A 27,064-nucleotide genomic window follows, 5' to 3' on the forward strand; every position below is an offset into this window, starting at 1 on the left:
GCTGAAAAGAAGGGGATCAGAAAAGGACAGTTTAATACACAAGTAGAACTGCTAATTCACTTCTAAATGCATTTTTTTTTCTGCTTATAAAATGATCTTTCATTAGGAAGACTGGTTGAAGTCTTTCCATCCACTCCACGCTCAACAAGATTTTTAATTTTTAATTTTACTGTTATGCATGTAAATCAGAAAGTCTGCGTGCTGATGTCTTTTTTTCCTTGAGACTGAGCTTGTTTCCCTCTGCTTTTAATCTGAGTGAATTTCTGAACAGACCACAGTATAGTATAAATTAATAATTTCCTAGTGTCATGTATTCTGATTGGGCTTCTATTGTTTTGCATGTTAAGTTTATGGATAAACAACTTAATTTGTACATTGTTAAAGTGAAAGATAATTTTTGATTAAAACTGAAGATTAATTCTTTCAGTTGTTCCCTGTCTCAGTGCATCTCTGCTGGACGCGGTGCTCTGCGTAGAAGATCATAGTTTGCTCTGGAGTGCCGATGTGCATGCATGACTTTGAATCCAGTTATTTACTTGTGTTCATCTGTGGGATTTGACGGAATAACCTGACTGCAAGCAGCTGAATAGCATACGGGAATCTTTGCAGAATCACACCAACTTCTAAATGATTCTCTGTAATATGAAACATCCCTTATTCTTTTCTTCTGGATCCTCTGTCTTGTATGCTTTCTTTGAATGATTTTTCTCCTGTCTCACCATCCAGTAATCAATACTAAGCTGTTTAAAGGTGCTATGACAGAACATTCTGCTTTCTTATATGAATTAAGATTTTATTTTGTTAAGCAGTATAAGATCTCTAAGCATTTCTTTCCACTTTTTGCTGTGATATTCCTTTCTGTCATTTCAAGTGACTCCACACTTGTCATTTTCATCACGCTGGAAGCGCAATCCGTAACTGAGAAGTGGGCTCTGAATTTGTTTGGTTGGCAAAAGCCGTGGTCTAAAAAGGCATCAGAGCCCTTTCAAAATGTTACGATGGATGCTCCACAGTGAGGATTTCTGTTTGCATTCTACTGTGAACCATAAAACTAATATAATGGAAAGAGATGTTAGGCATGCTCAGAAATGCCTGCTCATCTCTAATAATGGCTTCAATATGCTTGGAAGCATATTTTCACATTGAAAATGCAATTATATTATGCATTATATAGATTGTTTTCATTATATTACAAAGTTAATTTCCTCTATCAGATGGTTGCAAATGATGACTGGCATTTTTGCTATGTATAGAATTAAAGGAATGTTAATAAAAGTAATAAGGGCTGAACTGTCCCGGCGTTCCTGTGTGCGCTACAGATAATAAGCTAAATATCCTCACAGCACAACAGGAGGGCTTTAGTAACTGGAAATCAGATGTTTCGTGCGCAGCATGTGAACTTATTTTGTGACTGTGATGTCAGCATGTCAGCCAGAAATGCAATCTTGCTGATAATTCTCAATGGTCCCTTTTATGTGGCTTTAAGCAAAATTGTAAGATGAATTGCTGGCATTCATTCACACACCAGATAATTAATACAGTGAATGTTTGATTTCTTGTTTCTTCCTGTGTGTATACATACATTACAAAATGACCATACGTTGTGGTGTAAGGACATCTTAAAATTGGGCTTCTGATTCTTCGCTTAATTTTCATTTTTTGAAATAAAGGTATCCTATTCCTTCTCATTTCCTTAGGGATAATATCTTAACATACTGCCAGCCTCAATTTGAAAAGTGTATCAGACAACAACCGCCCAGCGCAGACCTAGAAAGTAATGAAGATATTCATCTCGCACTCTTCCATGCCGGTCAGCTGCTGCCCATTCCCTTATTTTAGTATTAGGCTTCTGCCTGTTAAGCGGCCACTTATGTACTTTATTGCCACACGAGCCTGGAAGCTGGGAATGGAGAGTCACACGGGGATGTATATCCCACAACACTGGAGAGTTTGGAAAGCTTCCCCTTTTCCCGGGAACTATCTTTTAATAGTTATTCCAGGGCAATATGAATTTCCAACTCATCGTATTAGAAGTTCTGATGTAACTGAAAACTGTGATGGTGAGAGATGACATTGTGGCCTATGACAGAGCAATATGAGGGACCCAAAGCTTCATTTGGATTCTGAATTCTAGCAAAGAATCTTGAGGAGATAATGAATTATGTCATTAAACATAAACATGTTTTACCTTGATTAAAATGCATTCTGCTATGGGTGAGAGTGCAGGAAACTTGTGTTTAATATCGCTCAGAATGAAAAGCAACAGATCCTGACATCTCCAAATTAGGGTTAGGGTACCAGTGCATTTTTTTTTTTCTGTTAATTTTGAGATATTTTCCAAGATGTTCGTATGTGACATAAACGCTTTCCTGTTTTTAAGGGAATCTGATTCACTTTTGTCCACCTTACATTTAAATCACGGTGCATAACAAAAGCAAAGCATGGCGAACTGACAAAACAAAGACTCCCCTTCATCACTCGGTTACCCGAATGGACATTTGTACCTCAGTCAGCATTAAAATAACAGAGGTTACCATTAAGTAATACTCACATGGAGCTGACAAAGCTGATAAAGCTTAGGGGGACAGAGGGCTCTGCGCTCAGTAACAGTGAGCAGATGAAAAATCCCTGAGTTATTTTTGTGAAGTCTGTTGCTTTTGAAATCTATGGAAAGACAATCAGCACTCGGATGAGCTTCTAAAACACAGTGATTTCACGTGCTTTGTCACACGTGAATTGTAAGGAAGAATGACACAAAGATGGTAACAGATATTCAAAAGATAATTTATAAGGGAAAAACTCACCAATATGGATGCCTATGTTGGGAAATGCTGAGGCAATCTCCACCAGGAAGCACTCACCAAGGAAAGCTGCCTTAGTTATGGTCAGCCCTTAAATGAGGTCTAGAGGAGGTGGAGTCAAGCTCCACTCCTTCCAGGAGCACAGCAGAATTACTCTCACCTATGCTCCCACAACAAACCCGACACTTGCCTCAGCTGATCAATCAGAGCTTCAGGCTGTGATTACCAATTTCCCACACATTAAAATATTCAGATGGAGATGAACTTTGTATTATCCATCTGTTAGGAAAAATATCTATTTTCCTTGCAGTAAAGCTGGCAGCAATACTTTGTCTTACCCAAATTTGTCTGCTGGTTAACATGAACAATTACAGTGATGAGAAAACCTGGTTTGTTCTCGGTTACAGTCAGAGTTTTGGTTTCTCTCACCAGAAGCGTTTGACTTTTCATCAGGCAGCCTAATGATTTTCCTTTGAAGGCTGCCGATCCCTTGTTGCAATGTATCCAGATTGATATTTTATTACAGAACTGGGTTTGTTGGCAGATTTAGTCAAATATTCTCACCGAACCTTTGATGAGTTGAACAGGATAAAACAGTTTCACAGCCTTCTTTGTAGAGGATAAAGGGCAGAGGCTGGAATTCATTTCTATTCACAAGATCTCAGTTACGAGAAATGAGGTTCTAATCTCGTGACTGGAAGAAGCTGAGGGAACTAATTTGCTCGTACACTTTCTCACTGGAATACATGACAGCTTCACAGCAAGAGTTTTTTTTTTCCTTTTCTCTCTTCCTTGTTCTTTGTTTTTTAGTTAGTTTGTTTGTTTCTATATGTGGGAGGTGTTGTTGGTTTTGCTTCTTTTCTTCTACCTTCCCAAGTGTATCTTAGTATCAGGATTCCCTCCGGTGACCTGCAGACTCCAACTGCAATCAGAGTCTGAACGTTGTGCGTTGATTCTGAGCAGAAAAAAAAAAAACCATTTCATCATTCATGAATTAGGAATAGCACAGATTTACAGCCTGTGACCCAGGGAAAGTATTCTCACAGCTAGCGATCACTTCTCGAGGCTTCTGAGATCTAAACCTCCCATCTACCTTGTTATTCATGTTCTCAACCCGTATTAAACTGCACTCTTTCTTTCTAGTATCACATCAAAGTCGCACTATTTTGTTATTTTTTGAAGGAAATCCAGACAAGAATAGGTGTGGGTTTTTTTCCCCCTCCTTTAGTAACAGACATTGGTATCTGTATTGGGTTTCTGTGACAAGATTTTGAGAGGGAGGGGAGCAGCAGGAGCGATCTCTGTCACGGGCAGGGCTGCCACCCCCTCAGTCACCCCCCATCCAACCCAGGCTCGAATGCCTCCGGAGATGGGGCCATCACGACTTCTCCGGGCATCCCGTGCCAGTGCCTCACCAACCTGAGTAAAAAATCCCTGCCTCTTAATAACCGACCTAAATCTCTCCCCTTGTAATTTAAAGCTATTCTGCTTTGTCCTGTCACTATCAGGCTGTACAGAAAATGCTAAATGGCAGCCAGAAACAGTGATGGAACATCTGGAGGGAAGTCCGCTTTGGGCCTCCCCCAGGACGCGTTCGCTTTGAGCACACGCACCCATTTGCAGGCAGTCGGTCCGGAAAGCGAGAGATGTATTCATACATTTACAAGCCAAGGAGTTGTATGTGCCAGTACCCGATCGCTGTAGTTCACAACTACATTAACTGGATGGCTTTGCCAGAAAACCAGCAGGCAAAGGTTTCCTCCCGCTGTCCCCAAAACATCCAGATTTCCAATTAAGACCAAGACTGCTAAGCAAAGCGAGTTTGATCACTGAAGTCTTTACACAGTACCTTGGAGATGACCGAACTCTTTTCGAAAGCGTTCCTACCCATGTATGCGTCACATCAACGTAACCCCAAGCAGCACCGTACAGAGCCGTTCATAAAGCTGTGCTGCAAATGTCCTTCACCAGCTATTCTGTCAGGCACATCATTAACCCCTGCGGGTGTTTGCCACATCCCTGCTCCCATATTTCCACCTCCACCTTTAGTTTTTCTTCTTCAGTCAGGTACAAAGTTGTTACATATTTAACAATCTTTTTTGGTTTTGTTCTTTGGTTGTTTTTTGTTGTTGTTGTTGGTTTGGTTTTTGTAGTTGTTTTTTTTTTTTTTTTCCTCCTTTTTTTTTTCTTTGGATGAGGGCCAAGAGAAAGCGTGGCAGAGACAGAAAGCGGACAGCAGGGGACTCTGGAGACCGTTAATGCCGGGGACGTTCTTAGGAAGGGTGTCTCGTGAGACGCAAAGCGATCCGTTCCAGTTTGACACAATTATTTAATTGATTTATGAATCCATCAAAGAGGCGAGAAGGGGAAGCGCGTACTAAGCTGTCATTTACAGAAACGTCATCTCAGCCCCTAATTCAGATCTCGGGTTCACGTGTCAAACTGTCACGTCCCCGGGCCGACCGTAACGAGCCCCAGCTGCGCTAACGAGGCGGCGAGCGTCAGGCGGGGCCGCGACCGCTCCGGCGCAGCTGCGGCGGCCCGGGAGCGGCTGCGGTTCGTCGGCAGCCCGGGGGCGGAACCGCGCTGACGCCTCTTAAGCTCCGCCTGAGGCCGCCGGTGGCCACGAGGGATCAGACCGGAATCAGCATTACGAGGAGCCGGAGCGGGTGGCGTTTCTTCGTCCGGTCGTCGCGTCGGTGAGGCCGAAAGGCGGTAGGTGGGGCTGTTTTTTTACGCGTGTTTTTGGGCTTGGTTGTGATGTTTTTTGTTGTTTCGTTTCAGGCTGCTGCCGGACCTTTCGCGTCGAGGATCGGCCCTGACCGGTGAGTCGTTCTATTAGAACCGGAGCCGCGGAGACGTCCGGCTTCCCCGGTGGGAGACCGCCGGGCTTTCGCCGCGCTCCGTTCGGGGCAGACGCGGGGTCCCTGCTGTGCTTCTGGGAGCCGGCGCGGCGTCGCGGTCCGGCCGCCGTCACGTTTTCGGAGGGAGCCGCCGCTCGGTTTTCCGAGTCGCAGCGCAGCCCCGCCGCGTTCTCGGTCCACCCCGAGTTTTTCAGCGGCTTTCTCGCATCCTTCCTTTTTGTCGAGCCGGAGCGAGCGGGACGGGGCCGTGTTCCTGCGGCCTCGGTGCCGCCGGGAGTAAGAAGCGACGGCGAGAGCCGCTTAAACGGAATCTTTTTCGCAGATCGACCGAGGGTCGCGGCGGAGACTCCTTTATGCCGGAATTGCTGAGGCGGTGGAAGCCTTGAGCCTTTAGAGGCTAACAGGTATGTCTTTTTTGTTTTGTTTTTGTAGTAATCTCGCAGGTCCGCCGTTCGACCGCTTCTATTTCCTCGCCTTCAGTTAGGCGCGGCGGTCGGATTCCGACCCGGCGTTTCGGATTGGCCGGCGCGGTACTGCCGCCGGACGGGCCCGGGCGGAGAGGGACCCCGGGGCGTCTTCGCCCATTCGGCCGGCGTTTTCGGGCGCTTCGGTCCGTCCCGCTTTCGGCGAGGGGGACGGGATCGTGTGTTCTCTCCTTTTCTTTTCTGTGTAGTTTCAGGAGAGTCGTCTCATTCTCCACACGGAGACACGGCTGGACAGGAACGCTGCCGTGGAGGGCTCACAGATTTTACAGGAATACGTTCCGGGGACGAGGCGGCGGAGTCGGTGTTGTGGCGAGAGTTCCTCGAGGGACGCGGAAACGAGGGGAGCGCCGAGGAGCGGGGCTCGAGCGGCCGGTCCATGTGGGTTTCATTGCCGGGGGCGTCCGTCGCAGGCCGGGACCGAGAAGCGTGGAAATGGGCGTGCACGCATCCAAAAGGAGCTTCTCAACTTCAGTCGTTTGTTCTAGCTGTAGGTTTGTACGTCCCTGCTAGTTGTCAGGAAAGTGAAATGTAGCTTTGCAGGAGGTTCGGTCAGCGAGTCTAAGACTAAAATTTTTGTGCAGGTGACAGGAGACCGGGAGGAGCGCGAGGCCTCCGGAGCTCGTCTTCAATTGCGAGTAAGTGACGGGAGTAACCTGAACAAAGGGAGCTGGGGTGAGTGATTTGCAGGTAGTTTTTTACTCAATGAATCATTTTATTTTTGCAAGGGACTGGAGGACTGCAGGGTAAAGACGATCGGCGCAGCTTTTGGGAAACGTGAGAAGGACGGCCGGCAGAACTACAGGTTTTCACTCTCCAGACAGGTTGTGGAGTCGTGTGGTCCCGGGATACTTAAGTTGGGCCCGCAGCATTCGCAATGGAATAACCATCACAAAGCCACGGAAGCAAGGGAGATGAACAGCAGGATTTTCTTTCACATCGGCAAGGAGATGAACAGCAGGATTTTCTTTCACATCGGCAAGGGAGATGAACAGCAATATTTTCTGTTCACATCGGCAAGGGAGCCGAACAGCAGGATTTTTTTCACATCGCGTTCTGTAGCGGAGCATCGGCTTCGACAGGGAGGACGGAGGGGAGCGAGCCGTCAGACGAGAAGGTCGGCCACCCGGAAGCCCGTCGGGATGAGGATACGGCGTCACCAGGTAGGGGCTGTGTTTTTTCTACTCTTTTTTTGGAGGAAGGTGGAGCGGTTTCAGTCGTGCGAGTTGTTAGAGGATTAGGGTTAATGGAGAGAGGGTTGAGAAATATTGGTGTGTTGGTCCTGTAAGGGTTTTGTAGTGTGAGGTGCTATGTCTTAGAGCTGTTTAGTTTTGTCAGGTTCTAGTGCAGCTGGTTCGTCTGTCGATGCCGTGGCTGGCGGGCAAAGGCAGGAGAAAGGTCGTGCTAGAGTGTCTAGCGGGCTGTTTTTTGGGGTTCAGCAGACGGTCTGTTGGAGGTTAGCACTGCGGTGAGGGGGTTGTTTTTCTGTTGCCGTTTGGCCATAGTTAGTGGTTATGGTGGAATGTTTGTTCATGTTGCCGCAGGGAGTTGGAATCGGCACGGTGGCAGGGGGCGAGTCAGACGGCTCGTTTGGATCAGGTTTAGGGGCTCGCATAGGTTGGCGTTGTGTTCTTTTGTGCTGTTTCTGTTAGCGCGGAGCCTGATGTCCGGAAGGCAGGGAAGCTCGGTTGAGGCGTGTAGCATCGGCAACTTGTGCAGTTTTTGGTGTATGTATGTTTTTTGTGTGGTTCGGAGGCTAGAGTATGTAGTGTTGTTTGTGCTTCATTAGGGGACGGAGCCGTCGGGGGTTAGCTCGATCGTGTTATTGTTGGCACCGTCAGGTTAGCGCATGCGGTGGCTTCTTTGTTGCATTTGCCTCGGTCAGCAGTTGGTTTTGTTGAAGGTCAGTTAATGTTTCTCGGTGAGTAGTTGGTTGTTTGTGTCTTGTTAGGACTTGGCTGGTTTCTGTTTTTTGCGGCACCGAGTTTTCTGAGTTTTGGCTGCTGTTTTTTGAGGGAAAATCTTCGTGTCGGTGAGCGTGCAGAGTTTTCGGCTTTTGTCAGCGGTCGTTGAATTTTCCTCGTAGAGTAGTCGCGGTTGTGGTGTGTCAGGACTCGGTTTGTTTCTGTAGTGTTGAGTTTGGTGTTTTTTTGCAGATTCAGTGTGTTGTTTGAGCATGCAGAGTTTGCTTTGGTTGTTGGTTAAATGTTGTTGAAGAGTTAGATGTTAGTGTGTTTGTTAGGACTTGGCTTTTTTTGTGGGGCAAGTGTAGTTGCTTGAGTTTCTTTTTCTGTGATTGGTCTGTTAGGAGTTGGCTTGTTTAGTATTTTGTGGTGTTGAGTTGTCTTTTAGTTTAGGCTGTTTTTTTGCGGAGTTAGTGTTTGAACATGCAGTGTTTTCTTCTTTTGTTTAAATTTGGTTGGAGTTGGATGTTTGAGGTGTGTTTGTTAGGTCTTGGCTTGTTTAGTTGTCTTAGTTTTTGGCTGGTGTTTTTTTTTCAGAGTTTTGTTCTTTGGTAGTTTAAACTTCTTTTTTGAGAAGTTAGATGCTTTGTTAGTACTTGGCTGTTGGTTTTTTTGTGTTTGTTTGTAAGGACTTTAGCTTTTTGGTAGGTATTTGAGTCTTTTTTTTCTTGGCTGTTAAGTGTTGTTTTGAACTTTGCTTTTGTCTTGCATGATTTGGAATGTAAGGGGGAAACTCTGGCTACTCACTCTTGGAGTGAGTAGCCAGAGTTCCCCCTTTGTCATGGGGCTAGACACCGGGTTTTGCACTATCTCTAAAGAGATATATTTTTTTTATTTTTGGGCGGGACGGTGGGTTCATGTCGGTCTTTTTGCCGGTGGGGGGACCTGTGGAGGCCCCCCCTGAGTGGGGGTGTGAGGGGGGCCCCACCTGGTATAGGGGCCCCCTGAGTGGGGGTGAGGAGGGGGCCCCACCTGGCATAGGGGCCCCCTGAGTGGGGGTGTGGGGGGAAGCCCCTATAGAAGGGGCTTCCCCTGAGTGGGGGTGTGAGGGAAGGCCCCTTCTTCCTATAGGGGCTTTCCCTGAGTGGGGGGCGGCTTCTGCTGATGTTGTCTTCCCTGTGTGCTTGACTGTTTCCCATGTGGTGATGGTGGTTTTGTGGTAGGGCTCCTGGGCTGTAAAGGAAGAGGCTTGGAGGAGCTGGGCTCTATGTCCTGCAAAAGAAGAAAAATGAATTGAAGTGTTTGGGCAAACCAGAATGATTAAATAGCTTTTCTCTGTGTAGTCACTAAATAGCAATTGAGAAGCAGAGGGAGTTGCCCTCTAAAAGGGTTTGGATAAGTGGCTGGAGGGTAAGTGTGCCTGCTGTGTATGTATCTGGTATGCTGTGGGTGTTTTATAGTATTGATTGAAATAGTTTGAGATACCTGAGAAGGAGTTAAGTTGCCACTTTGCTCTCTAAGTGTTTTGTGTTCTCTTCTAGGAAAGCAAGTCAGTTAAGCAGAAGAATAAAGAAGATGGTCCTGATGGTTCTTCTTGTGCCAAGTCAAAGGCTGACTCCACTGCTTTTCTACATTTGTATAACATTAAATAAACTCTTTTTGCATTACTGAGGTTTAACTTAGTATTTCTAAGTAAGTGTGCCTCCCTAAATGTGTGCTGATTGCAATCTGTAGGCAGACAACTTAAATTTCAAAAATAAAATATGAACTAGGACTTGCTTTGTAAGAGAAATCTTCTACTTTGTATTACTACTTTAATAATAATTAAAGTAAATTAATAATAATTAAAGTAATAATTAATACTTTATTTATTACTACTTTATTATTTATTACTTAAGCCCAGCTGTAGAGGGCAGCATCAGGATATAACTCTGTTCTCATTTCAGCGTGTACCACTGGCATATCTCTAAGCTCGCTTCTGTGACGTGAGAAGCAGGTTATGATGTCTGTCTTGTTTGAAGACAAATAAAATAAAGGCTCAAAATGGTTTTCAATAAAGCTGTTGTGTCTCTCAGAGTGAGTGCTGTGTGTTGTCAGAAGTGAGTGGGATGTCTTATGCAATGGAGGGAAAGAGAAGCCATGCTCAACACTTTGTACAGAGGATGCCTGTCTGTCTCTGAATAAAACAAAGATAAACTCCACTGTAAAATGTCACTTACCTCAATAAAAGATGTGCTGGCTACTTCTGGACTTGAGCCTTGTTCCTTTGGTGGGGGTGTTAGGCTGTTTATCATGATTAAGGTAAAAGGTGACAAAGATGATCCCTTGTAAGCAAGCCCACTTGCTGTGTTTTGTAGCCTGTAGAAACAGAAATTGACACTTAAATTCAAATGAAGCTAATGCAGAACTATAACATATCAGATATGCTTTATGCGACAAGTAAAACTGCAGAGTATGATACCAGTGGTCTTATTGCTGCAGTTGAGCATATGGATAGAAGTATTCCTTTAATTCAGTAAAGCCTTGAGCTCTTGAGAAAACACTTCTTTCTGTGTTACAGTTAAGTTTGCTGACAATTTACTTGGTTTTTCCCTAGGAAACTCTCTAGCTGCTGCTTCTCTTTGAAAGCCTTTGCCTTGAAACTTGGTGATTTTCTGTGAGCCTTGGTCCCGAACTGAGACTTAACTCTAATACAAAAGGGTGGGGTGGTATTGTATCACATTGTTCTGACTGAAATAAAAGAAACTGCATTCCCTTCTGCCTCTGTATAATAAAAGTAAACAGATTGAATCTTTTCTGCTGTAGTCTGCAATTATGTTTAATAAATGCTACATGTTTAATAAATGATCTGTTTCTGCTACCATTGAAGTGCAACAGTTGTTAGATAATTCATGACTGTTTGCAGAGCTCACTTAAAAATTATTCTGCTTTCCTATTGATATGAACAGCACAGCACTACGTTAGTAGATATTTCTAATTAATAGTTCAAGAACACGTTAAAAGGCAAATGATCATCACAACAAGCATAATGATGGATCGTTTTCCTGAGGAATGCTTGAAGTCTCTTTAACTGCGCTAATAAATGCTTATAAGAAACAACAAGCTCATCACAATTACAAGTCTGATTTTTCTAGTAAATACAAAAAGAAAACACCCTATTGCTCCTTGCTGCTCACTGTCAGTCTGTTGACTGCCCCGGCTATTGCTGAGAGTCCGGTCCAAATGCTTCGGCAAGGGGGTTATAACAGGTCAGTCTCCTGCACCCTCGCTGTCTATGTAAGATCTAAACCAGCTAACAGATAACCAGTCACAGCCACACTAATAAAGTATGAAACTTGGTGCGTTACCTACCCTTTCCTTGAACACCTCTTGGGATACTGATTCCAAATCAGGAAAAAAAAAAAAAAAAAAAAAAAAAAAAGTATTTATATATATATACAAATAAAGAGCAGAATTGCTCTTGCCAAACTGCACGTGCTTTGCCAGCCTCTCCTCTCGTCATTTATCCTAACAAACGCTTGCAGTCTCCTTTGTAGGGGGTCTGAGTCAGTGCTTAGCTTTTATTTTTATTATATATAAGAGGTACAAGGAGGAAGGGCTGTCTGCTGAGATAAGACTGACTTTCTGCATCCCCCTGCCCGACAAGCATCTTCCTTACATGCTCAGATAATACAGAACTAGAACACTGCACAGACACCTCTCTTTTGTTATGCGTGCGCTCAGTGGAGCGAGCTGATGTTAGAAACGAAAAAAAAAAAAAAAGGCAAACTTATAGCAATTAATTACTGAATCAGAATTGCTTAAATCGTTGCAGTTAATGACCCTATCCCCTTCATGCAAAATGGCAAACAGGTCAGAATCAGTAATACAGATATAGCTAACAAGTACAGATTGCCTCCCACGCAGCATCAAAGACTTTCAACTGCTAAAATCCAAGACATTCCACTAAACATATTGTCTGCATAGAATCAGTATTAGTGTGTTCTACCACCAATACCCAGAAGGGCTGATCAGAAAGTAAGTTCTGTAGCTATGAAGACTCAAACAGCCAAACACGCCCCTCTCTTGATCCCCTAGACTGAAAAACGCCCTCCCTTGTCACGCCGTGTGGGAGCTCCCACATTCTCTAGGATCTACGCTCACGTGGGGAAAACTCATCTACAGTAATAGCCCTTCTGCATCAATTTGACTTTTCAAGCTGACAAGATAAATCCCTGCCCTCAAAACCGTGCAATAAATGTCAAAGTAAGGGGATTTTTTTCCCAATTAAAGAGAAATCAAACCTACAATGACAGTAGGAGATCATTTAAATTCCTTTCTCTGATATAACCCTTCTCAGCAGTTTCTAAGTTCTTAATTACTTCACACGTCAAAATCCAGCCATATAAATAGAAATATTAAGGCTACAAAGGAAAGGCTACAGCTATTATCTTTGTAACAGCACCGGAACCACTGCCGTGAGATCACGTAACAAAAAGAACAAGGCTTACCTGTCTCTGAAGATCTAGGCTCACTGAAAAATTCCACAAAGCAGGGATCTCGAGTGAGAGATCCTTCCTCGCTGGCAAAAGGCCCTCGAGTGAGGTCTGAGAGGGGCAGAACCTGGTTCTGCCCCTCCGCCTGTGCTCCCTCCGCCTGTGCTCCCGAGACAGACCCGGTCTCCTCGCCCAGATGCCGGATCCAGTGATTCGGACGTGGATTCTGAAGTTCCCTGACAGTCTTGCAAATCTTACTGCTTAAGATACAATCTATATATATGCATACTATATATATATGTGTGTGTATATACGTATATTTTATATATTATATATATTATATATATATACTGGTATACTCCAGTACCTAGACACACTAGCCTCGGATAAGTCAGGCTGAACCGCTTATCCTTCTCAAAGCCTTTCCCGAAAGATGGGATCCCCCAAACTTCGCCACCTTAGCAAAAGCTTGGCAAGAGCTTAGCGAAAGCTCCCCAGAACTCCAAGGACTCTGACTGAGCTCAGCACATGAGGAAAGAAAACTGCGGAGACTGTCTGACTGACAGGCTTTTCTACTGTTCTGTTTTAAATGGAACTCTGATCAAGTGAGATGATCAAACAAGAAAGCTCATGACTCAAGTCGCTGTCTGACTTGCTGAACCCTCATCTCCACTACTTGTGCTGAGGTAGAAGATCAAATCTGACATTTCTCAGAGAGAAGCCACTGGCAGAATTTGCTCAATTCCCAGAAGGGGCAATTGTTTAATTCAAAGAAACCTCACAGTCATATGTTCAAAAGCTCACAGGTTTCCAACCCATCTTGTTTGCAATGCCAATACTCCAAGTATTCCAATTATTTTACCAGGGGAAAAAAACCAAACACACAACACCACTATCAACAACAACAACAGCAACAACAACAACAAAAGATGAAATCATCCTTTCTTTGCATCTCAAATCATTAACCCTGCAGTACATACTCTGCTCACACAAGTCTCAGTTTTCTTTACCCCACGGGGACGAATAGCATCCCCTAAGGCCCGCTCTATGGAGCAGTGCTCTTCAACCTCGTACCCGATGACGCAAATATAGAAATCGCGCGCACCCTAGACATGATCACTGATGGCACCGAGCTCGGTGGTGCTGCTGATACAATAGAAGGGAGGGATATCATCCAAAGTGATCTAGACAAATATGAGAAGCAAGCCCACGTGAACACTACGAGGTTCAAAGAAGCCCGGAGTCCCGCTTGGGTCAGGGTTCTAGCGGACTAAAAGCTGAACGTGAGCACAACGGCACCCCCTTGCGGCCCAGAAGGCCGGCGGCATCTTGGGCCGCGACAGAAGAGAAAGGGCGTCGGGAAGAGGGAGGTGACGGTCCCCCTCCGCTCTGCCCCGAAGGGCCCCGGCTGGAGTCCCGCGCCCGGGCCTCGGGGGGAGAAATACTGCTGGAGTGGCTCCGGGGGAAGGCCACAAAGGGAGCAAAGGGCTACAATACTTCTTCCAACGAGAAACATTGAGGGATTTGGGTCTGTTTATCACAAGGGACAAAGGCCTCATTACAGCCTACTAGCACACGAAGCGAGCTCATAAACAGGACAGACGCTGACCTGTTATGCGGTCTGTGTGATACTGTTGTACTGACGTGAAATACAGCAATAACAGGAGGGTGGCAAAGCGCTAGGCTGCGGCAACCTAAGACAAGCCCGAACGCAGCAACTGCCGCAGAAGCAGCACCAAAGAAAAGAAAAACGCCTCACCTTCTAAAGATCTCTCTACTACTCACAGAACTCGGGCAAGATGCTCTCACCTCCGCCGCCGAGTCTTAAATGAGGGCTGCGAAGGGGTGGATCCCGGCTCCGCCCCTTACGCTGCGGCGCCCGCACCTGAGCTCTCCCGGGTCGGCCCGGCCCCTTCTCGCCACGTGCTCCGTCATCGCTTCCAGCTGTGACTTGTCATCTCTGTTACAGCCTGAAAGAGACATGATAAGGCAGAACGGCTATAAACTAACACAGTGGACATTTAGGTGACATCTTAGGAGGCAGGAATGTCTTACTCGGGGCGGCGAGGCGCTGGCGCGGGACGCGCGGAGGAGCCGTGACGGCCCCGCGTCCGGAGGCGTTCCGCACCCGGTCGGACGGGGCTCCGGGCGGCTCCGCCGAGCGGGTGGCGGCCCTGCCTGTAGCGGAGGTGTTCCGACGGCGTGATTCTTAAGCTCTGTTGCCACCCGAGCCGCTCTGTCAAAGAAATGGACGCTGAGCCAATATTTCAAAATGATTTTTAACATTCATAAGAAAACGCACAACCGACATCAGAATTTCCACAGAGGATTTTACTGCACAAAGCAGAGCCAGAAGAGATTTATTGCAGAGAAACGAAGCGCTCTTGGGGAACTGAGACTCCGTTTGCACGTGCTTCAACTCTGGTTCTTTCATTTTCAATTAATGTTGCGAAAGTTCTTTGTGAAATATTGGTGTGATTCCTGTCTCTTCCATTTAAAATGAGATGAGTTATTTTGTTTTTTTTTTTTTTTTTTTTTTTTTTTTTTTTTTTTTTTTTTTTTTAGCAATATACTGTGTAAAGCAGGACATTAATATTAACTCGAAAGGCCTCAAAGAAGAATTTAATGACAATTGGAGCTGTTCAGCAGTACAGAAGATCCCAGACTGACTCCAGAGTTACCCCTTCTTTAAAGAGCTCCTTACATACGCCTGAAAGTCATGTTAGATTTTGATTTTGGTTTACTCTCGCAGGATGATCATACATAATGACTCAGTATTTTTAGCATTAAAAACTATTCTTAAAATGGAATTTGTGTGAAATTATCTTCAATGTCTTGAACTGTAAACTTCTAAAGAGAACACTAACAGCAACATTATCACTTTCAGTCTACTGTAAATAGTTTCCATAATGACTCTCATGTGCCAATATAATATATTCGCTTTCCAGTTGAACTGTCTTGTGTGAAACATGTTGCTTTCACTGAACGTGTGCTAAAAGAAGTTGGAAAAAAAATATTACAGACTTCACCTGGTATAGAAAAGTTATTAATTCAGTTAACATTTATTTAACTATTTATTTAATTAACTATTTATTTATTAACTCTTTATTTTTTTAATTTAACTATTTAATTAACATTTATTGTGTGGGGTTTTTTTTGTTTGTTTGTTTGTTTGGTTTTTTTTTTTGTTTTTTTTTTTGTTTTTTTTTTTTTCCTTGAGGATGATAGAGATCTCAAATGAAGGGCGCTGTTTCAGACCCTGCCACGTTCAACTGCAAAATCTGGATGCTCGCCCGTAGCAGGGTGCATTTGAGCCCATGTGAAACATGTTTGCATTTAATAATAGAATTCATTATCTCCTCAAGGGTTTCTGCTCGAAACCAGACTCTAAATGAAACTTCAGGTCCATCGTAATGCCCTGTCGCAGGACACAAAGTCATCTTTCATCTTTCTAATTTTCAATTGCACTCTGACTCTTAATAGGCAGAGCTGGGAATTCCTATTGCCCTCAAATACCTATCAAAGATAGTGCCCAGGAAATGTAGAAACTATCCAAAGGCTCTGATGCTGTAAGATAAGTGTGTGTCCCCCAGCGGCTCTCTGACAGGAAGTGTCCAGCCTTTTGCAGCTATCGGTACCTAAGCGGACACTTAACAGGCAGAAGCCCTAATATTAAGATGAATGAAAGGACGACAGCCGACCTGCATGGAAACCTGCCAGATGAAAAACTTGCTTAGGTTCTAGGTATTTACAACAACTGCTGTTATCTGATATGCTTTTCTAATTGCCAGATGCCTTTTTCTGCTGGAAGTACCTCCGAGAAGACTGGCAACACATTACACATTCATTACCGAGAAAATGAGGACTAAGATACCTTTATTTCAAAATATTCTAAGTGAAAAATCATTGTGAAATCAGAGTTCCAATTTTAATATGTCCTTACATCTCTATGTATAGTCATTTTGTAGCAGATGTACAGGAAGAAATCAGGAAACAAGACTTCAATATATTAATTATCAGGTCCGCAAGCGAAGGCCAGGAACTTCCTTAAGAGTTTCACTCAAAATCACATAAAAAAGACTCTCGAGAACCACCGGTGAGCTCTGATTTTTGGTTGACGTTGCAGATGTAAAATCAGTTCAAGCATTGAGAAGGAAACGTTTGACTTCCAGTTACCAAAGCCCTTCTGTCAGGTTGTTTGGATACTCAGCTCATTTACCCATAGCGCACATAGGAACGATGGGACTGTACAGCCCTTCTTCACACTTTCATTTATATGACTTCTTTTTCCATAAATACCAAAGGATGTCAGTTGTCATTTGTGATCATCTGATAGAGAAAATGAACCTTGTAACACACGGGGAAAAAAAGAAAAAAAAAAAAAAAAAAAAAAAAAAAAAAGTGTATTATATTATGCAGTTATACATATTATTATACAGTCTTAAATGGAAACAAACAAACAAACAAACATTTCAAGCTGTGCCTTGTGAAGCTGATACTAGAGATGAGTATGCTTTTCTCAGCATGCTTAGGGAAGTCTTTTTCCATTATAATAATTGGACACGCTGGAGCACAGAACAAAAAGTAAATCTCTTTGTGGAACACCTATTGTAACATTATCAAAGGGTTGCGAGGCCTTTTTAGGCCACCGTTTTTGCCAGCCTCACAAACTGAGAGCCCATTTTCCAGTGACAGATTGCACTTTGAGCGTGATGCAAATGACATGTGCTGAGTCACCACAAATAGCAGAAAGGGATATCACATAACCAAAACAAAAAGATTAAGGATTAAAAAAAAAAAAAAAAAAAAAAAAAAAAAAAAAAAAAAAAAAAAGCACATTTATTTGTGAATAAAAGCTGTCTGACCAAATCTTTATCACTTAAGAAAGCAACACATTCAGTAAAAGCAGCTTTAAACAGCTTAGTGTTTATTACTTGATGCTGAGAAAGGAGACAAATAATGCAATGAAACCGCATGAAGCTGAGGGTTAGAAAGATGAATACAAATAGGGTAAGGCATGCTTTTTGTTACACAGAGAGCCGTTCAGAATTCTGCATGATTCTACAAATAATCTCTTGTGTTACAGATCTGCTTTTAATTTGTGTCCTTTGTTCAAATACCTCAAGTGAACACAAGTAAAAATGAGATTTAAAGTCACATATGTACATTAGCACTCAAAAGCAAATGGTGATCTTCTGCATAGAGCACTGTGTCTGGCAGAGATGTGCTAAGTGGGGAAAATCTGACAGAGTTATAATCCAGTTTTAGTCACAAATACTCTTTCATTTTATTGCTGTACAAATTATTTTATTTATCCATAAACTGTAACATCAGAAATATTCAAAAGCCAACCAGAATGCGTGACACTAGGAAAACTATACTTGTTATTTATACTGCATTGTAGTCTGTCCTGCAGTTTGTTTGGCAAATTTAATATGGGCTTAGGGCTTCTCAGCTTTTCCCTTCTCTCTCTTTATAAAATGCTGTGTTTGCTCAGTTCGCTTCTCCGAGGCCCATTCGCATTTTTCAGTCTTCAATAATAGGATTCCCGCCTACGTGAGTGAAGCGCTGTCAGGCTTCTTCTCAGGAGGAGTCTGCCTTTAAACTTTGCCTTTTTGATGCAGACTCACGGAATGCCTTCTCTACCTCTTAAAAGAAGAAACTTGCTCAAACAGATTAAAAGCGGAGGGAAAGCAGATCATTTCCAAAGAAAAGAATTCATCGGTGTGCAGACTTTCAATTCTGTCCATAAAAATAAAGAGGGAAGGAGCCCGGGTAGGTGCACAGCCCTGAGACAAACCTAACCCAGCAAGCCTGTCATCACCTTCATGTTGTTCCTCATCTGTAGCTTGGTTTTTCCCGGAGTTTAACTAGCAGCCTGAATTCGCAAACGCACCACCTCATCCTGTCCTGAGTAGGGTGCAAACCGTCGGCTTCTCCTCCTTTTCAGATTCCTTGTACCACCCTGCTCATCTGCCAGCGCTGCATATCAGTCACGTAAACCCTAGCGAGCATAAAGCAGCCCCTAAGATTAAGCACAGTTACCTCTTCAGAGCTCTTAAGTTACAGTATGTGAAAACAACTTCAGAAAGCAGAATCAGTCAAATTTATCCCTGTGGTTTCGCTGCAGCTCTGCTTCCAAGTGATTACCTCTATATTCCAGTTCAGTCAAAGATAAAAAGAAAAAAGGAATGGAGAGTGAAATTAAGTATTCTCATAAGCATGTCCCTCTAACTAGTCACGCAGAGAAGTAACACTAATAGCACATAGCACAGGACAAGAGGCAAGGGGCATGAGCTGCAATGCAGGCAGTTTCCCCTTAACATCAGGAAACCCTTCTTTAATGCATGGGTGTCAGAACACTGTCACAGGGTGTAGTTCCCTAACAAGGAGATCTTCAAAAGCAGCCCGGATGTGACCCTGGGGGGCTTGAGATAGGGGGTCCTGCTCGAGGTCCTCTGGAAATATCTTCTGACATCGGCCATACCGTGTTTTTACATCCATCACAATCATGCGCAGTCGCACCTCAAATATCAGAGAAGCTGGCTTATGGGTCAAAGCACATAAAAATAAACTGACATTAAAGAAAGACTTCTCTCTGAAATAGCACCAAGAATAGACAAGTGTACACATTTTTCAACACTGATAAAACTCAACTATTTTGCTGCTATTTCTCCTAACCATAATCAAATGTATTTGTGATGCAGGATTACTTACAATGTACTGATAGATTTTAGCCAAACAATCTCTTCCGTTTGAACTCCAACAATGTTTCCACTGGCATCAACTCACCAAGTGGGAAAAAATATATCCTATAGGAAAAAGGAGAAGAAAAAAACTACTGAAATGATGAGAAAAGAAAAGCTACTGACTGAATGTATTAAGATTAAATAGGAATGCACTATTAAAACACTAAAGCATAGGGGTGAGTACTACTGCAATCTTTGGCAAGTGTCTTCCTCCTTGAAAATCACGGTCTAGAGTGGATTATTTGGACATCTGAGTGACATCGTGAGTTTGACGGGGAGGGTAAACATGCTCGAGACAGCTGATTTAGCAGACACTTCCACTGCATCATGATAAGAGAGATGAAAAAACAAAACAAAACAAAAACAAAACAAAACAAACAAACAAAAAAACCCACAAAAAAACAAAAACAACCAACCAAACAAAACAACAACAACAACAACAACAACAAAAAACAGAAGGACATTAAGGAGCCAGAAATAATCTTGTATTAAGTGGATTTCTGATGATTGGTACACATTATAAAACGCTAGTTAGCAATGCTGAAAAAACAGATTATTCTGAAACAAGCTGAATTCACAACCCTCGCTTCCCAGTATGTGCTTTTTCCTTGGAAGAGATGGCAAATCAGGCTGCAAAATCGTCTGCTGTATTACGTTCAAATATAATTATCTGACTACTAAATTCAAGACTTTAGTACTACATAAGGTAAACAAAACTATTTCCTTAAAATATAGCTCTACCACACAGTCATCACTGAGTTATTTCACTGTTACTGTCTGTATTGGAGACATAATTTGACATGTAAATAAATAACTCCAAAAGCCAGTAAGGAAAAGTATGATCTGATAATAAGATAATAACACTGAATCGTAGGATAGTTTGGGTTGGATGGGACCTTGAGGACCATCAAGCTCCAACCCCCCTGCTAAAGCCTGTTAACTGAAGGCTCTCCATGAGCGCTGAATAACGCCTGCTGTCAAGTTCTTCAGAAAAATAGTACCCTGCTTATAAAAGCAGAAAAAGCACAAGAGGAAAGAAAATTGCTAAGGAAAGAAAAACGGTGGACTTCACATACTAGAATATAATGCTTTACAGACTATGCATACATACATAGAATATAATGGCAGTTCCTTACCAGACTAATACTCTGTTTTAGATCCTGTGTTAATAAAAATTAACTTACGTGCTGAAATAGACATACCTCAGGACTGAGATGGATTCATTGCTATGGAGGAATGAACGGTGACTTTTACTACACAGAAAACTGTGTTTCGGAACACTGGGTGGAGCAGGCAAAACCTTTCAAAAGGTGCTGTTTGAAGAACTATCGCGGACTTTCCTGCGTGAAAACACATAGGATGGATAAGATAAGCGGACTTGGTCATAGCAAAAGTAGAAATAGATTCCTAAATGATAAGAACCAGTAAGAATAGCCAGGCAGAATAACTGCCCTTTAACAGATGGCATCTAAGAGGTCTTAGAGAAGTTCACAGCTTTTCAAACTGCTCTACGACTTTTGCTTAGTTTTAGCATTTCAGTTCTAAAGTTCAGAACTGCAGAAGAGTACATCTGATGGAACTAACTGAGAACAATAGTAAAACAAAGTGGTTATCAGCATAAACCTGATGGGTTTTTGGAATATTTATTTATTTATTTATTTATTGCACGGAATAACCTAGGCCAAGTGTTTAAAAGGATTAAAAATACTAAAGCAGATGGAGATAGATAATGACTGAATCTAAATCACAACACCAAATCAGTTCATGTGGTTACTTTGTAACTGCAGGGAATTTGTCATCTGCGTGAGGTTTTGGTCACTTCCAGGTCATAATTTCCACATGAACAGAAAAATGACAACATTAATCTTGTCTATGTGCTGAACAAATAGAAAACCTAATACTTTAAAACTAAAAAACAAACAAAACAAAACAAAACAAAAAAGGCAAAACAGAAAGCCCATACTGCTACATGCTGAAGAGAAGCCTCAGTGCTGTGGCAATTATTAAGATTCCCCAAAAAATACCAGAGATCCCTGATCTCTGATATACATAACATCCGATTAAATGAACAAAACCATTCCCACCTGGAATTAAAAACCTATCACTAGCTCTAATTTAATGATCCATTATGGCTTTGTAAACATATACAGGAGGACATCAGCAAGGACTTTGCCTTCCCAACTCCCGGTGCAACATACCTCAGACACACAAGGAACTGCACACTTTTTTCCCTCTTCCCTCATCTTTTATCAGAGGGACAGGAGGATGTAAGAGAAAGTTCTTTCTGGCTTTTGACAAGCACTGTCTATAAAGCGTTTGAGACGATACATGTCAAGTACAACAACACTGAAAGACTGCTTAATAAGCTTCATTTAGAAGATGTATCTGTTCCATAAATACATGAGATAAATGGAAACTAACTAGGGCCCATCTGACATCCCTAGTTTGGAACTTGATTTCTTTTTTTATGTATTTGGCAACCTTTTTTCTTTTTTTTTCTTTTTCTTTTTTTTTTTTTTCCTCCTTCTTTCTAAAAATATTGAGTACATTAGGCAACAGACACAAGCACTGAGTACTGCTATCTAGATTTCTGCAGCTGTGAATTTAATCGCAGTTCCAAAAACTGAAAACAAAGCAGGATTACCCAACGTTGAAGAACAGCCAGGTTGCAGCATTTACAGCCCTGGGGTTGCTCTGGCTCCTGTGACAAGCCCTGTTGCTGCTCCAAGCCTTGCGACAAGTCCTGCAGCTGCTCCGCTCCCTATGACAGGCCTCGCGGTTGCTTCAAGCCATGTGATGGACCTGTGGGTACTGCAACCCTCCTAAAGGGCGCAGACATTGCCACAAAGCTCACAACTAGCCTTGCGGTCACTCCAGTCACTGTAAGTCTCACAATTCAACCAAACAACAAGTGCCTGTAACTGTTGTCACCTATAAGCCAAAAGAAAAAACGCCTTAAAAAGCCTGAACGTTTAACAAGGAGAGCTTGTAAGATAAGACAAAGGAGGTGCAATGTCACACAAAATTGGGTGGAGAAAGAAATAGTCCAACTCCTAGCATTAAACGAGCTATGAGATGTGTGAAAAGATTATAGCCGTTGGCCACCTAAACACCACATGCTTACAACCACTGGATCGCTGGAAAAAGACCCCGTGCACGTGGCTACTGCCCAAAATACTGTCCCGGGCCCTACAAAGCAAGCCTTCCGGTGACTCGACACGCCAGGGAGAACTGAGTCAGACAACGGGACTCATTTCTGAAACAGTCACGCAAACACACAGGCCCACTGATCAGGGCCACGTTAATGCATAAAGTCCAATAAAATCACATTCAAAGAAAGGAAGGATAAAGCATCAGAAGAGAAAACGACACAAACAGTAGATGGGGAACCAGGCAAATATAATTACCCCCGAGTACCCAATTCATCCCATAAATTCAAATAAATATCTAGCTTTGGCAGACAGTGCTGACAAACTGCAACGGAAGAAAAGCTCAGTAAAAGGGTAGCTGGAAGTGAGGCAACTTACTTCACTGAAAATCTAAAGCAGACCCTGCCTGACAGAGGACGTGGGAGAGATTAAGGGAAGAGCTGTGCCATATCAGTCATGACTACGAACTGAAAAACAGACCAGCATAACCCACAGCTCCAATAAAAGGATTTTCCTTACGGGTGCGGAAAAGAAACTAATGGGTAGCTGACAATTCAAACAGTAGGAAAGATGTTTCAAAGAACCAGAAACATCATTTAAAACTAAAACTCAGTGCACGCCAGAGATTAAAAGCAACTGTCACTGGAAGAAAACATGAAAATAAATTCTATTCTCAAAGGTATATGGTGGCAATAAGGAGCTAAAAAGAGCAGAACACTTACTTGAACCGAGGCTTCCAAGAACAAAAGGTAAGTCAAGGAGACCGATAATCGACAGCAATCGCTTCGTGCTCGCTCCTGCCGGCCAGGTCCTCCGCGCCGCTTCTTCTTTCTTCCGCAGCAGCTCCCGAACCATCAGCGGCGACACCGTCAGACCCGCGGAGGGGCAAGTCCCAACAACAGAAAAAAAAGGGAAACCCGACGTCAAAAAACGAACGGGTCACGCAACCACCCAGCCAAGGAAGGCCTTGCATTCCCCCCTCATTGCGTCCCTCAACCCAATTCACCCCGGCAAAACCCGCTTTGAGCGGCTTTTCTCACCTCACTGACTCACTGCGGACTTCCAGCCGGTGCTGCGGGGGATCGCAGAGGCGGGCAGACCGGGCAAATGGTGCCGGGCACACAAAAAGCAGCGGCCAAAAGACAGCTTCCCTGCTTACAGGGGACCCCCAGCCAACGCCTCCGTTGCAAAGGGCCTGGGACCCCGGGGCAGCTTCTCCCTGGCTTACAGAGCAGCCCCCGTCCCTACGGCCGAGGGAGGCTCCTTCTCCCACCAGTCCGGGGCACCCAGAAACGCAGCCCGCTAACGGGGCGGTCACCCCACGCAGGCTGCCAGCAAAGCACAAACGCTCACGCACCCAGGACCTGATTACAGGCGGGTGGACGACACCCCTGGAGCCACAGAGCTCGGCTTCACCCCCGCCCCCCAGTGGCAGGAACGACTCTCAGCAGCCAGGTAACGGAAAGCCGAACGCCTTTCATTCTGCTTTTAGCTACATTCGCTTTCATTGTAGCAACGAGATAAACTCTATTGATTGTTATAGTAAAAAGCTTTGGAAACAATCTTGTGTTGATACATCAGTATCCTTTATGCCCAGTTACCGTCACGATCCTGACTTCTTGTCTGCAAACTGCAAAATGTAAGTTTTTCAATCAACCTATGTAAGTCCTCCCAAGAGGATATAAAAACCAACTAGCAATATGTGAAACCCACATACAATGAACATATAAAGAGATGCTTTTTATTAAAACACATAGCAAAATACAGGGACTGTGCCAACTGGACTGTGCCAACTGGACTGTGCCAACTGGACTGTGCCAACTGGACTGTGCCAACTGGACTGTGCCAACTGGACTGTGCCAACTGGACTGTGCCAACTGGACTGTGCCAACTGGACTGTGCAAACTGGACTGTGCAAACTGGACTGTGCAAACTGGACTGTGCAAACTGGACTGTGCAAACTGGACTGTGCAAACTGGACTGTGCAAACTGGACTGTGCAAACTGGACTGTGCAAACTGGACTGTGCAAACTGGACTGTGCAAACTGGACTGTGCAAACTGGACTGTGCAAACTGGACTGTGCAAACTGGACTGTGCAAACTGGACTGTGCAAACTGGACTGTGCAAACTGGACTGTGCAAACTGGACTGTGCAAACTGGACTGTGCAAACTGGACTGTGCAAACTGGACTGTGCAAACTGGACTGTGCAAACTGGACTGTGCAAACTGGACTGTGCAAACTGGACTGTGCAAACTGGACTGTGCAAACTGGACTGTGCAAACTGGACTGTGCAAACTGGACTGTGCAAACTGGACTGTGCAAACTGGACTGTGCAAACTGGACTGTGCAAACTGGACTGTGCAAACTGGACTGTGCAAACTGGACTGTGCAAACTGGACTGTGCAAACTGGACTGTGCAAACTGGACTGTGCAAACTGGACTGTGCAAACTGGACTGTGCAAACTGACACTATGATTGTCCATAGAACTTGTTGCTAAACACATGCTGTTGATTAAATACATGCAGGGGCACTATTCTTGTTCAAAGCATGGTACAGAAAATCTGCAAGGGAGAAGAAAAACACATCTATTTAAGCTACAGCAGCGCACAGTAAATTTAGGCATTACCTAGATCTGCAGACCGAATAATTCCAGGCATACTTACAGGGACCGGTGAATTCATATACAGAGAAATGTGTTCAAAAACAGCATGAATTAAAAGTTTATTTTATTATCTAAGTACTCTTAATTTAGTTAGAAGACATTCAGATTATTCTGTTCTCAAAATGCATCTTGTTGGTAGTAACGGGTTATGCAACAACATCTATTTCCTGTCTTTATGAATATACAGTATTCAAGACTGATCAGATCTTAGTCTATCACATTGATTAGCCTAACTCCTGCCCATGAAACTGTTAAAATATGTTGCTTTCTTAAGCTGTATCCTTTCTCAAAGATCTGTATGGACATATTCTAGCAGGATTCATTGCCTACTTACCACAGAGATGCTCTCTGCAAAGGGCATGCCACGATTTTCATTGGGCATCCAGATGTTGCACATCACTGTCATCAAGTATTCTGTAGATACCAGATCCCAGTTCACATTCCCATGAAACAGGTGTAGATCCATCTTATCAGTGTCAGTATACCTGCCCAGTACCACAGATCACAAGCTTTTGAACACTGCTATACATGTCCTTGATTTTTGTAAAGCCTTTTGGTATTGCGTTACACTGCACTGATTCTGCAGTGAAATACTAACACGGGTGCAGTCACATCATCAAGCCAATTCTCACTTTGATAATAAACTGTTCTACAAGCACCTTTCTCTTAAAAAGTAACTGAACAGATCTTACCTCTCACTCCAGCAACATCTGAGATGCCACTTCTTGCAGGAGCTGCAATCGCGGTAGGCTCTAATTCAGCCAGTCCTACTGGCTTGTGGAAGTAGCTCTGTTGCACTAAACTATGTCATTTGCAACTTTCTGCAGCTTTTATTGTGTAGATGTTTGACTGGAAGCTGATGAATGAAAACTAATTCTCTACAGCTAAATCCGCTACCTCAAATGGGAAAAACTTTCAAGCATGGTTCAAGCAACTTCTGTGGCTTCAAATAAATGGTAAACTAAGTATGGTATGAAACAACATAACCATTTTGTACATAGAACACTTACTCTGTATCTATTTTCTTGGGTGACGTTGTTGTGTAAATGCAGAATTGTGGAATTAAATGACAACTTATTTCACCTAATAAGTACTATATATATCACTTCAACCTTCTTGTATTCTACCTGCTCTTTCCTCTCCAGCAAGAAAACTACTTCAGGATTTCACTATGCAAGGGAACTTCAAGCAGCTCCTAAGGATGTTCATTGTGCCACATGTAACCGTCAGTGATCACATAACTTGTAATACAGTTACCAGCATCTGCAAACACAACATTAAAAAAGGTCACATTGATTTTTTATTATTAATTAAATAAGTGTAAAGAAACCTAATAAAGTGATCTATCTTTGGCATTTAATCTTCGCAATTGAATGAAATATTACTGCACCTCCATGCGTCACCACAGCCATAAATCATCAGTTGCATTTCAAGAGCAAAGCAGGGCAGAGATATAAATCCCTACATCACAAAATAACAACACAAACTTACTGAGAATTCTTAGGCAGACTACCCAATTGTAAACCAGCTGTACAAAACAAATAGTCTCTTAACATTACTGCTTTGAGGACATTCCTCTCTAGGAAGATAGAAATGATTCTTAAGATAAAAGCTGCTGTGAAGATATATTCAGCATACTGAATATACTCAAAATACGGAAGGCATGCATTGAACATCACATGCGCGTTGACCTGAGAGCATACAGAGATAAAGTACTTGTAATCCAAGATGAATTTCAAAAGCAATGAGCAGCACAACACATAGAATGAGCAAATCATCTATAATGAAAATAAACTCCACCAAGTTTTCAAACTAAAACTCCGCTCATATCATAATCCAGTAGGCCCATAGCTATCACTGCTGCATCCAAAATTACTTTGGTAAAGGCAAGTGCTACAGGGCCCAGCATGTCTCAGTCTTACACATTTGACTAGCGGGGATGTCTGCTCTACCTGGGCAAGTGGTGGTGCGTGCT

The 27,064-nt window shown here is 43.3% G+C and overlaps 1 protein-coding gene and 2 long non-coding RNA genes across 8 annotated transcripts; 1 reads left to right on the top strand and 2 right to left on the bottom strand.

Moving 5' to 3' along the window:
- Positions 1 to 5,006: 5,006 nt before the first annotated feature.
- LOC140254112 (uncharacterized) lies at positions 5,007 to 10,276 on the top strand. 5 transcript variants are annotated; one of them, XR_011904065.1, is made up of 7 exons: positions 5,007 to 5,500; positions 5,586 to 5,626; positions 5,988 to 6,069; positions 6,339 to 6,641; positions 6,732 to 6,785; positions 6,876 to 7,310; positions 9,593 to 10,201. XR_011904065.1 is itself a non-coding variant. In XM_072340391.1 (7 exons), the coding sequence occupies exons 4-7, from the start codon at positions 6,527 to 6,529 to the stop codon at positions 9,701 to 9,703; spliced, it is 711 nt and encodes a 236-aa protein (XP_072196492.1). In that variant the 5' UTR covers positions 5,007 to 5,500; positions 5,586 to 5,626; positions 5,988 to 6,069; positions 6,339 to 6,526; the 3' UTR covers positions 9,704 to 10,208. The 5 variants fall into 5 exon arrangements, 2 of the variants coding, with proteins under 2 accessions (XP_072196492.1, XP_072196493.1); XM_072340391.1 differs by having other exon boundaries at positions 6,339 to 6,637; positions 9,593 to 10,208; XR_011904066.1 differs by having other exon boundaries at positions 5,440 to 5,516; positions 9,593 to 10,276.
- Positions 9,122 to 14,382, bottom strand: LOC140254113 (uncharacterized). 2 transcript variants are annotated; one of them, XR_011904068.1, is made up of 4 exons: positions 14,286 to 14,332; positions 11,403 to 11,428; positions 10,271 to 10,409; positions 9,122 to 9,323 (listed from the first exon to the last, which is right to left on the bottom strand). It is a non-coding gene; the product is annotated as an uncharacterized lncRNA (long non-coding RNA). The 2 variants fall into 2 exon arrangements; XR_011904067.1 differs by lacking the exon at positions 11,403 to 11,428 and having other exon boundaries at positions 14,286 to 14,382.
- Positions 14,383 to 16,786: 2,404 nt separating this feature from the next.
- Positions 16,787 to 23,399, bottom strand: LOC140254148 (uncharacterized). The gene is made up of 6 exons (XR_011904073.1): positions 23,147 to 23,399; positions 21,920 to 22,206; positions 20,478 to 20,615; positions 19,463 to 19,595; positions 19,244 to 19,338; positions 16,787 to 16,873 (listed from the first exon to the last, which is right to left on the bottom strand). It is a non-coding gene; the product is annotated as an uncharacterized lncRNA (long non-coding RNA).
- Between the last annotated feature and the right edge of the window lie 3,665 nt (positions 23,400 to 27,064).

The sequence above is a fragment of the Excalfactoria chinensis genome, chromosome 6 (genome assembly GCF_039878825.1).
Source record: "Excalfactoria chinensis isolate bCotChi1 chromosome 6, bCotChi1.hap2, whole genome shotgun sequence".
Classification (NCBI taxonomy): Eukaryota; Metazoa; Chordata; class Aves; order Galliformes; family Phasianidae; genus Excalfactoria; species Excalfactoria chinensis.

Bases quoted from the DNA above. Each gene is read 5' to 3' on its own strand.
- LOC140254112 (XM_072340391.1), top strand. From the start codon at position 6,527: ATGTGGGTTTCATTGCCGGGGGCGTCCGTCGCAGGCCGGGACCGAGAA. The intron at 6,638-6,731 runs GTAGGTTTGTAC...ATTTTTGTGCAG, and splicing joins TTCAGTCGTTTGTTCTAGCT to GTGACAGGAGACCGGGAGGA. The intron at 6,786-6,875 runs GTAAGTGACGGG...TATTTTTGCAAG, and splicing joins GAGCTCGTCTTCAATTGCGA to GGACTGGAGGACTGCAGGGT.